Consider the following 12,721-nt stretch of genomic DNA (forward strand, 5'->3'; position numbering starts at 1 on the left):
GCTTAAGTGGTATTCAAGGAAAGTTGTGACAAGTGATCGATTAGTTGGGCTTACGTGGTATTCAAGGAAAGTTGTGACAAGTGATCGATTAGTTGGGCTTACGTGGTATTCATTGAAAGTTATGACAAGTTATCGATAGGCTGTGCTTACGTGATATTCAAAGAAAGTTGTGACAAGGGATCGATCAGTTGGGCTAGTTGGTATTCAAGGAAAGTTGTGACAAATGATCGATCAGTTGGGCTTAAGTGGTATTCAAGGAAATTTGTGACAAGTGATCGATCAGTTGGGCTTACGTGGTATTCAAGGACAGTTGTGACAAGTGATCGATCAGTTGGGCTTATTGTAATATTCAAAGAAAGTTGTGACAAGGGATCGATCAGCTATGCTTAAGTGGTATTCAAGGAAAGTTGTGACAAGTGATCGATTAGTTGGGCTTACGTGGTATTCAAGGAAAGTTGTGACAAGTTATCGATCAGTTGGGCTTACGTGATATTCAAAGAAAGTTGTGACAAGTGATCGATCAGTTGGGCTTATTGTGATATTCAAAGAAAGTTGTGACAAGTGATCGATCAGCTGTGCTTACGTGGTATTCATTGAAAGTTGTGACAAGTTATCGATCAGTTGTGCTTACGTGGTATTCAATGGAAGTTATGACAAGTTATCGATCAGCTGTGCTTACGTGATATTTAAAGAAAGTTGTGACAAGGGATCGATCAGTTGGGCTAGTTGGTATTCAAGGAAAGTTGTGACAAGTGATCGATCAGTTGGGCTTATTGGTAGTCAAGGAAAGTTGTGACAAGTGATCGATCAGTTGGGCTTATTGGTATTCAAGGAAAGTTGTGACAAGTGATAGATGATTTGTTTTCAGGTAGTATTTACAGATGAAAAATATTATAACGAATTGTAGATTATATAAAAGTTTTTAAACATATTTTCTATGTGCAACATTTCGTTTCTGTAAGTAAGACATGATCCCGTTCACCAATTACATTAAAATTGGACAAATATCAGAAAAAATAATAATCATATGTACATGAACACATAATTGTAAAACAACATAATGTAAATAAAAAAGTGAAAATATTGCATGTGGAAACCAAACAAAAAAATGTCTGAAGCTTTAAGAATTAAATAATTAAAACCTACCCTAAATAAAATACAAGGAACAACATTACATTTATATTAAAATATTCATATTAGAAAGGCAGACGGAGCTTGTATTATCGTAAAAATAATTATGTGACCAGATATTTGTGTAATTTGAATGTATTTGGTGTGCGTGATCATGTCTCACACATTAAGGCAAAACGTTGTGCATAGAAAATATATAATCTTTCACAGAAAGTTGCTCCAAGAACTTTATATACGCCGAGTAAGTGCGTGGATGTCTCTGAAAGGGAAAGTGGTGGGTTAGTTATGTTCCTTAGTATTTAGATGGTCACTCCCACTAATTTGGAACATATCTATATATAGATGCTTTCTGTTTCTTGCATAAGAAGTGTTTGATGTCCACATAGCGAGATCAAATACACTATGATTTTTTATTAGTTTTCTCAGTCTGTATCCACAGCATTGTTATAAAATATTGATTACCGAAATGGTTCCGAATGTCTTTTCTTTATATAATGGGTCTGTCAAAGGGCGAGCATGTTTGGTAGAACGGGGATTCCAACTCGCGACCCTCAGATTATATAATCAGGGAACAAAGTTCTGTTAAACTGGAAACACTAAACGCACCAGGGGATCTTGTAAAATAATTGAAAGATATATCTTGGACCTTTACAAACTTTCAACAACAGTATCAACAATATTTCTGTCGCATTTATTCAATATGATACACTGCCAAGTCAAAGGACAAAATGAGCACATGACCTACAACTTCTGATGTCGAGTAAATTTACTTGAAAGTAGATATCACATAGTTTAAATAGACTAAAATGTTAAGTGTTTTAAGCTCTAATTAGTTACTTCTCAAAATATCCAAAGACGTAATATATAAAAATAGCTCAGATTTCATAGTAACACTTAATTATATTCTGAACGACAAACCTTTCTTTTCTTGAAACAGATGTCAAATTATGTCCACTCGCATCTCTCGTCCCACATAATAATAGAGGATTTCATAAAGAACGTAAATAATAGCCTAATAAAGCAGATACAGTTTCATCCCAAAGCCTGCGCGTATGCCTTGTCACTTTTAATCAGCTCTCAGTTGTCTCCTTGTTCTTAAGGACATGGACATATGAAAAGATTTTGGCAGTCTTCAGTTTGTAGGAACCCATATTCTCAGTGTCTGTCATAACCAATGTGTTTCCAAGTATGCAGGAATGACCACGTCATCGAACGGCTCTTTTTAAATTTCTTTTTATTACCTTATAACGCTAGAAATCGAGTTTCGATACCCGTGGTGGGTAGAGCACAGACAGCCCATTGTGTAGCTTTGTACTTAACAAACACTTTTTCTTATGAAAGATATTAATTGACAAATATTTTGTATCTCCTGCTTGTTTGTTTGTATGAGCTACACAATGGGCTATCTGTGCTCTGTCCACTACGGGTATCGAAACTCGGTTTCTAGAATTGTAAGTTCGTATATATACCGCTGTGCCACTGAAAGGCTAGAAAAAGAGACTGTGGTGCAATAAGGGCCAGACGATCCTGGAGCTAAATCTTTCTACCTGACCTATTATCATCGCAACTAAAGACTACGGTAGAAAAACTAAATCTCAAGATATTTTTTACTTTTGGAAACAATTAGAAAATAATACTCACAGATTTGTCAGACATTTTTGCAACTGACGTTTTCATATGCTGCTATTTTGTTGTATAGTGCGAGTGACCGTTTGTCAGTTATTGTTAAGAACGTCTGAACTATATATTGAGTAGAAGGTGAAAAAATCACTGTCCTCAGCATCCCCTTCGTCCCATCGCGCATTTTCTCCCTTTTTCTTGATCTTTCGACCTTATATGTCTCGTATCCTGACACTTGTTTACCCTTTCCCTTATATTTGGGAAATAAATTTTATAATTCCTGCACGAATGTCTTGAGAGATTTTAGCAGATTTGGTGGTTTTGTAATGAACGACTTGTCTTGTGAAAACTCTCCATGATAACGCTCCATAATTCCGTCATTGTACCATTTTCTGGTTATTCTAGTTGAAGCATAAGGCTTCTTGACTCTAATCACACTTGAAGCTTTTCAGAGTCATCATCTGTAATGGAAGCAAGGTCTTACATTATGGCTTTGTACCCTCTTTTATGGCTTGCATTGCGTCTGAATAGGTGCTCTATTTTGTGTCTGATAACCTTTTTATTATCGGGAACCCTAGTTTTTCAAGCACATCGTGTAGGCATTTCCATAGGTGGTTTGTAGAAATAGAGAGAATAAGAGCACAAATTGAGATAACAAAACTCACCCAACCGAAGGAAGAAGGCCCCAAGAATGACAATGGAGTCAGGGCTAGCCGACCCAAGTTGCCCAAATGTGATGAACATAAAGATGACATGGATGCGTTTCTGAAAAGATATGAAAGATTCGCCCAACGTCAGAATTGGGACAAAGGCGACTAGGCAGTCTGTCTCAGTCCACTTCTCACAAGAAAAGGCCCAAAAACTATACGCAAGCATGACGTCAGAAGATGCCATGGATTATGACAAATTAAAAGTGGCTTTACTGAAAATATGAACTTACTGAAGAAGATTTTCGTCAGAAGTTCAGAAAAGTCAAACCCAACACTCGAGAAACTGTATTTCACGTATGGGGCGATATTTCACCAGATGGACTGACATGGCCATGTGTGAAAATAGTTTTGAGGGACTGGCAGACGTATTAGTACGTGAACAGTCCATAACCACGTGTTCAACTGAAATGTCACTGTTCCTAAAGGATCGAACACCAAAAGACTTGACACGATGAACAAGCTGTTAGAATAGTATATGGAAGCCCATGGAAGTAATATAACTGGCAAGTCTAAGAATGTCCAGTTAAATTTGAAACCAGTAATGGCTGACCAGAAACAGGAGTTTACCAAAGCATGATTGATCAGTGTACGACTAATGGTCGGCTCGCATTAGCAAATGGATCAACAGTGCCAATATTGATGAGAGTATCTGACAAATATCAAGAGGTGCTAACAAATCATAATGTGCCAATATGTGAAGGCTATGTTGGGGACAAGAAAGTGAAGATTGTACGAGACACTGGGTGCAGTAGTGCAGCAGTGAGAACGAGTCTAGTATCCGATGATTAAATGACAGGCAAGGTACGCCTGTGTGTGCTATTTGATGGGACAGTGAGAAAATTTCCCATAGCAAAAACAAGGTGGATACTCTATATTATGCAGGAGACCTTGAGGCGATATGCATCAAGGAACCGATACATGACTTGGTGATAAGAAACATACTAGGAATTAGAAACTTTGAGGAACTAGACAGAAAGAAGATCGATGAAGCATCTGCTGTCACCACCAGAGCTCAAGAAAAGCAAGTACAGGATTTTCACCTTTCGAGTTACTGTATGGAAGAACAGTAAGAGGTCTTATGCAAATACTGAAAGAGCTATGGACGGAAGAAGAGGAGTCAGAAGAGTGTGTTAGACCTCAGAAACCGAATGGAAGAGGCCTGTCAACTCGCTCAAGGTAGTCAGAAGCATTTCTAAAACAAGAAGGCAAAGGATCGGCATTTTAAAGTTGGACAAAAGGTCTTAGTTTTGCTGCCCACATACCACAACAAACTCACCCTGCAATGGAAAGAACTTTTTGAAGTACAGGAAGTACTCAACAGAATGAATTAAAAGGTGAATGTGAATGGGAAGACTAAGATCTACCATGCTAATCTGTTGAAGAAGTATTCTGGGAGAGAAGAATACCTAACGAGTGCAGCTATTGAAACAGAGATGGACATGGCAGGCATGGCTCTTTCATAAAAGCATAATTTGAAGATAGTGATTTCATTATAGAAGATAAGGATCTACTAAGCCTAAGGGCACTGTGTAGAGATGAGACATACAAGGACGTGAAACTGACTGATAGGAAGAGGAGAGAGAGAAACAAAATCGACTGTGTCAGCATACAGATAGATTAGGAAATACAGACCTCAGACAACATTAGGTCAAGATGAAGATGAGGGATCCTGTTAAACAGAAGACCTACTAGAGACCCTATGTTAGAAGAGATAGACAAAGGAAATCAAATGTTGGAGCAGACTTTGTGTATGAACTGAGAACAGTCTTTGTATATAGCAAAAATAAATATTGTAAATATTTTATCTTGAAGAGGGGGTTTATGTCATGATATAAAATACTGTTTGGTTTAGATATTAATGATTAATATATTTTTGTGAGTGAATATTTTATTGTTTAGGTTTTCTTATACTAAGAGTTAAAATCAGACGACTGTAGGAAGTTTTGTTAATAATTCATTGATGTTGAGAATATCGAACGTTACGTGCAATACATTGACGTCGAGAATATAGAAGGCGGAAAGACGATTAAATGATAAAGATAAAAATAGCGTGAGTAGAGCGGCAAAGCAGACGGATAATAGTGTTACGACAGCGGAAGTCATGTGACCCTGGTAACACGTGATGATTGTCTAGAAGCTTCGCGAAGACGCTGGCGTTTGCTAGACATGTGCTCTTATAGTATATAAGACCGGTGAGAAGTGACGGCATAGATAGATAGATAATTGCAGACAGACAGAGGCGGACAATTGAGTCAAGCGCGGTAGTAAATTGCGTGAATCGTTGTGAATTATTGCGTGTGTTAAGTTAAAATGACTGTGGAAATTAAGTGTATTGCAAAGTTGTATTGAGAGGGAATAAACTAGTTTTAGTTAAGAAAGGACTTGTATCGCTGAAGTTTCATCGGAACTAAATTATACGGAAAATTAACAAACGAACAGAGACGTAACAATAGCAAAAGAGAATAAAGTTGGCGTGAAGTTAACTATCGTAGAAGTGATAGGCCTAACCTTTAATATGTTAGAATAAAACTATCAGTAGAAAAGAAGATAAGAAAAATTATTTTATTCCGTCGATGCGTGGCTCTAAAGTAATTGAATCAGCCTGAGTGTACTTTGATAGAAAGAACAGAGGATCTTCAGAAGAAAGAAGACCAAATGATTACGGTAACTTGCGACACAATTATTACTGAATCACATACAGAATACTAGTGCGATAGAAATTAAAGTAATTGAATAGATCTAAGTGGATATTTGACAAGAAAGAGAGAACTACATATATAGTATTTATGATATGCCTATAATATCTATAGGGTTGAAGAATTTGTTGTACATACATTAACTTGTTCTGAATATATATATTATTTTGAAAACAAGTGAAGTGCTTGCTGCTTATTCATTGTTAAATTTATCGCTAACAAGTCGCAGACACCTACTGTAGAAGAATCCCAAGCCCAGCAACAAAATAGTATGTATTTATACTATTAAGAAATATAAGTCAAAAAATTATATTTTGACAATTGGCAAAAATATATATATAATTGACACATTTCTGACAGATAACCTCTTTATCTTTAGAAACCCTAGTTTTTCAAGCACATCATGTAGGCATTTCCATAGGTGGTTTGAAGCTGAGAAAAATACATAAAGCTTCTGAACAAAGGCAAAAAATAAAAAACCTTCAGTAGAGAAGTCTAAAGTGCATTGACCAACCAAACTGATCGAAGGAGCACAATAGGGAACAAAGTCTCCTAGGGGATTTTTCTCTTTGATCAAGATTTGTATGCTAACATATTTGCTAGTCATACTAGATGCATTGTCCTAAAACTGCCTACGGCAACCTTGAATTCACATAACATTTTTTTCAGTGAAATTAATTAGAACTCTTGCAATTTCTGCTCATATGTGATTGTTTATTGATAAGAATGTGACAAATCTCTCTACAGGGCCATCATCTAGAACGTATCTAAATATTATTGTCAGTTGATCTGTAGGAGACGTGTCCAGAGTAGAATCAACAGACACTGATTAATACTTGGATGTTTTGCTTTTCTAGATAATGATGATGGGAACGTCTTTGTGTAGGATTTCTATGAATTCGTTACAAACAGTTGATGATAAGTATGAAACATGACTCTTTCCTCTATTTACACGTTTCTGAATATTTTCAGTAAGAAATATATCATACTCAGCCAATAGCTTCACTATTCCTAAGTAATTGCCATTATGCACTGAACCAACTACTTCATTGTTTCATCTAAATGCTAGCCCTCTGGATGACAGAAACTTTATGACTGTGAGAATATACTCTAGAATTTGGTGACAATATTTTTCTCTGACTTCATCTGCTCTGTTCAAGTTTTGTTGATTCGTTTGCTGTTGGTAGTACAAATAAATTTGGTGAAGCAACTTTGATGCAACGAGCTTGTTTCGTGCCAACTAAAGTCCCTTGAAGCATGGTTTCAGTCAAAGTAACCAGTTGTTGTTAGAGAAAACAATGTGTATATAGCACAGAAGGCGTTCCCCTTCGACGATGAGTAGCAAACCCAGTCTCTTTTAACCTCTTCTCTATTTAATTGCTCGCATTGGCGTTTATACTTGTTACCGGAATCGATTTTGTAAATGCACTGAAATCTGCATCCATGTACTAGCAAAAGGTAATCTCTGATGCACAATCAAAATCTCTCATTTCATCAGGAACTTGTGTCCATGTCCCAATGTCGAATGTAAAAGATGGGTTACTATCTTAATTACCATTGTAATAATTGATTTATTCCTGTTGGTAGTAGCTCAATTCTATTTGATGATGTTGATGGTCATCAGCATCAAGAATTGTAGTCTCTACATGATTGTTTTCACAGTCTTGGTTGGCGGTTATGTTTTCGGCACCTCCTGATTGGTGGCAAGAGCTCGATTTGATATGAAGTTGACAGTCATCAGCATCCAGAGATTTAGTATCTGTATTATTACTTCCACTGTCTTGGTTGATAAAAGCCCATAAATCCGTTAGCTTCTTAGTTATAGCTACTATTTTCTCTAATTTGTTTTCTTTCCCTGTCTTTGAATTTGATTATTCCCAACTGTTCTTGTGTTTCAACATATGTATAATAGATGAGACGAACACTTAATGACTATTATGTATGTGCATATATAAGCGCACATGTATGTGTTTGAGTTTTTGTGTGTGTATGTGTGTGAGAAAGAGAGACAGATGTCAGAACGAGCTAACTAATAATTTCGTAACATTTTCCGTATTTAACTCAAATAATTCAGATTTTGTATTTGGATGACTTGTATTCTATACCCTCCAATTAATGATGCTTGCCAAGTTGTTAACGAATTATTTACACCTGATAAGTGGGTCAATGTACGCAAACAAGGACGGATTTTTTTACGGAATAACAATTTGAAAATTCTGTTCATAAAACACAAACAGTTGATACAATGTATTCTGAAAGCTTAAAATACTGTTACTTACTTTGAAGAGATGATTGAACTCTTTTCTTAAATAAACGTCGAAGCCTTTGAGAATGAACAATTGAAAAATATAGATATCTTCAATATAGCCTAGCAGCTTAGGTCTTGCCATATTCTAGGCCTACCACTTGATCATACGATGTGTCGGGCGTAAGTCACGAGGTAGGAGCCTAGCATATAGTGTCATTAAAATGTGGATTTTGATTGGTCGAGTCCTATCACTTGATTATCGTGACTAAATCTAGCCTCGCTAAGACCTAGAAAATTTGCATTGCAAATTGTATGGAAATATGCTAGGTCTGAGGGCCTACACCTAATCACACTATTCGGAGGCAAGCCAATCAAATCTATGCACTATATATTGCACGATAGGCCAACCCACGTCACACACACACACACACGCTCTCTCCTCAAAAGTAGAATCTGTGGAATGATTAATATATGAGCCCGTCCTGGGGCTATAGCCCCAATAATCCCAGTCTTCATCCGCTACTGTGTACACCCACAATAGAATTATAAAATGTTAATAGTAATATTTCTAAAAAGCTATATTCTATAAACATAAGCACAATTGTAAGTTAACGCACTTTAGACACCATCTTCTATAATATTATGTTCATGCGATTTTATAGTTATCATAAAATCATATTTATATGGTTTTGTTAACAGTTGATTTTTATTTTATTTTCACATACCACTTACTTGACTTTCTATTCTGTCTATAAATTTACAGTTTAAGTACATTGCATACATACTTAATTGTTTTAAACTTACACCGTTAAGGGTGTGAGTTCTCATCTTTTCAATAAGAAGTATGTTTGTTGGAATCATACGTTTTATCTTCGAGTATGCAGTTCCACTTTGTTACATACACAGATGTTGCCTAATATGGTTGGAACGTTTACCCATCACAATATTCCTCCATTAGTTTGCAAATAAAACCTTTAAAGAATATATAGTTTGGAGTTATAGATTGTTATTTCTTGTATGACTTAAATTTACTAAGCTACAGAGAGTAAGTATTTCAGTGTTGCTGAAACGATCTATCAGAGACTATAGACGTATAGAGAGGGCTACCGAACTTTAACCATAGACCTAATCAGGAATACGCTTCCAAGCTTTAATCATCACCACATTAAAGCTATTGAAATGCGTGTCAGAGACCATAGATGTAGCCAGGAGGGGACTACCAAGCTTTAATCATAGATACAACCAGGAAAGGGCTAAGGAGTTGCACAAATTTCAAAGAAAAAATATTTTCTGTCCTTGTTACTTTGCTTAAACATTTTTTTTTTCGTATTACAAAGGTTGCAGGCTCCATCCTGTCTACAGAACTTCCTGAGACTTACTCGTCACATGTGTTCTACATTAACAGACACTACTAAGAAATCACAGCAATGTGCAGCGCTGCTCAGATGTTTGTTAACTATAACAAATGTTTTTTGCTCTACATTTTATGCATTTAAGTGACATAAGTTTATCAGATTTTAACATTTCAATACAAATACTCATTAAATATTATTTTTTAGAAAAATATCAAGTAGTATCTTACATAGTTCTGGTTTTGACTTAAAACTTCAATTGTCAATTTGTATATAAAAATCTTTACTGCATTCTTATGAATTTATAATTGAAACATTACAACTAATGTATCGTTTTTTGTTTTATTTTTACCTAAAGGTTACTGGCCTTTTGGATCGTTGGCTTGTAATGTCTGGGTGACGTGTGACGTCCTCGGTTGTACTTCCTCCATCATCCACATGTGTTTTATCTCACTTGGCCGCTACTTGGGAATTCGAAACCCTCTTAAAGCTCGCAGAAGCTCCAAAAAGATGGTTACCATGAAAATTGCTGTCGTATGGTTGGTTGCCATGACAATAACAAGTCCGATTACGGTTCTAGGGAACATTGACGCTAAAAACATACAACCAACAAGTCACATGTGTGCTATAAATAATCGTTTTTTCTTTTTCTTCGGCTCGTTATCTGCCTTCTACATCCCCATGTTTGTGATGGTGACATCTTATATTCTGACAGTTCGTCTATTACGACAAAAGGCCAAATTTTGTGCAGAAAAGACCAGTCGAAGAGTACCCTTCACAAGACGGTCCCGGAAGCAATCCTTGCAACAAAACTCCAATAATTCCCTTGGTGTGAACATGGAGGAGAAAATCCACAAGTGCGACAAATGTGACGCTAACCAACATCACACTAAAAGCAGTGAAACCTCATTCTTCGATGATCCTTGTACAAATACACAAATTAATAATTTCGATTGTGATCGTTCTTTAAGAAAAGAACCTCACATAAAGTTTAAAGTAATAGGGGGTATGATCTGTGCTCTAGGTACCAGTTCTCATGTGATGAATGAACAAAAGGCGACCAAAGTTCTTGGAATTGTTTTCTTCTGCTTCACAATTTGCTGGACACCCTTCTTCATGATTAATATCCTGTTTCCGATTGTGGGGCCATCAACATTTCCAGACTACCTCATAACAACTTTCTTGTGGCTGGGCTATGTTTCATCCACAATCAATCCCATTATTTATACCATCTTCAACAAAACATTCAGAAGAGCCTTTTCCAGACTCTTGTCGTGCTCGTGTTGTTCAAGCAGAATTAAGTCTCCGACCATCAACGAGATGGCCTCATTGCCGGAAAAATCAAAACCTTTTGTTGTCAAATGTCACTAGCCCCTTCCCAATCAAAACCTTTTGTTGTTAAATATGACTAGCCCCTTCCCAATCAAAACCTTTTGTTGTTAAATGTCACTATTCCCTTCCCAATCAAAATCTTTTGTTGTTAAATATGACTAGCCCCTTTCCAATCAAAACCGTTTGTTGTTGAATATGACTAGCCCCTTCCCAATCAAAACATTTTGTTGTTAAATGTCACTATTCCCTTCCCAATCAAAACCGTTTGTTGTTGAATATGACTAGCCTCTTCTCAATCAAAACCTTTTGTTGTTAAATGTCACTAGCCCCTTCCCAATCAAAACCTTTTGTTGTTAAATATGACTAGCCCCTTCCCAATCAAAACATTTTGTTGTTAAATATGACTAGCCCCTTCCGAATCAAAAACCGTTTGTTGTTAAATGTCACTACTCCCTTCCCAATCAAAACCTTTTGTTGTTAAATGTCACTACTCCCTTCCCAATTAAAACCTTTTGTTGTTAAATATGACTAGCCCCTTCCCAATCAAAACCTTTTGTTGTCAAATGTCACTAGCCCCTTCCAAATCGCTCAGAATCATAATGTTCAATGTGACAAAAAACTATTTGCATTTCCCAGTTACATTGAGCAAAATATTGATAGAATGTTCCTCACAGCTCAATAACTCAATTTATTTTCCTTTTCCTAATAAAAAAAACTTAACTTGTTGAGTACTCATCTTCCAGTCACACAAATCAAAGTGTTCAGCTTGATCGGAACTTTTTCATTTCGTCTAATCAGAGAACTACAATGTCAAATGTTAGAAAAGTGATCTTTCTCTCTCAGTTCCATAAAACCAATGTCAATGTCAAATAAAGTTTGTCTTCCCATAATCCTATAAAATAAATATGTTGATGTTGACAAAAATCATCTTAATCAAAAGGATATAATGAGTTCTACAGGGACAGATAAAAACTCACCTCATAATATCACACCATCTGTGTATTGACTAAAATCACACATGATCACCTGCCTCACAGGCTCATTGAATCGTTGTGTTAATGTTAACTTAAAATTATCTAATTCTAATTATTCAAAATCTATGTTTTAAACATATTCAGAGATTATGAAATAATTATTGATTATTTCTTAATTACAAAGAATATTCTTTAAGGGTGATTAAAGATCTCAACAAAACTGAGAATATTTTAACACATCACAATAAACTGACTTAATAGGGGTTTTCTGTAAGGTAGCATTTTGTTTGAGTCATATAAAAGTTATATACTTAACGTTCTTTTACTGCGTATTATAATTGAGATTTTTCAATTAAATACAGTTTATTGGCATTTCGTTTCTTTTCACAAAGTCTAGTTGAATGTCATGAAAACAAGACTAGTTGAATGTCATGAAAACAAGTCGAGTTGAATGTCATGAAAACAAGACTAGTTGAATGTCATGAAAACAAGTCGAGTTGAATGTCATGAAAACAAGTCTAGTTGAATGTCATGAAAACAAATCTAGTTGAATGTCATAAAAACAAGTCTAGTTAAATGTCATGAAAACAGGACTAGTTGAATGTCATGAAAACAAGTCGAGTTGAATGTCATGAAAACAAGTCTAGTTGAATGTCAT

General features: G+C 35.8%; 1 protein-coding gene across 1 annotated transcript in view; it reads left to right on the plus strand.

Annotated features, from left to right (window-relative positions):
* The window catches only part of LOC106461193 (5-hydroxytryptamine receptor 2C-like), an 18,270-nt gene extending 6,174 nt beyond the window's left edge, over window positions 1-12,096 (plus strand). The window contains exon 2 of the mRNA XM_013920989.2: window positions 10,116-12,096. Coding sequence (XP_013776443.2) covers window positions 10,116-11,128 — 1,013 coding nt within the window. The 3' untranslated portion in view covers window positions 11,129-12,096. The remainder of the gene's footprint in view (window positions 1-10,115) is intronic.
* Window positions 12,097-12,721: the final 625 nt, after the last annotated feature.

Source organism: Limulus polyphemus, unplaced genomic scaffold, assembly GCF_000517525.1.
Source record: "Limulus polyphemus unplaced genomic scaffold, Limulus_polyphemus-2.1.2 Scaffold912, whole genome shotgun sequence".
Lineage (NCBI taxonomy): Eukaryota > Metazoa > Arthropoda > Merostomata > Xiphosura > Limulidae > Limulus > Limulus polyphemus.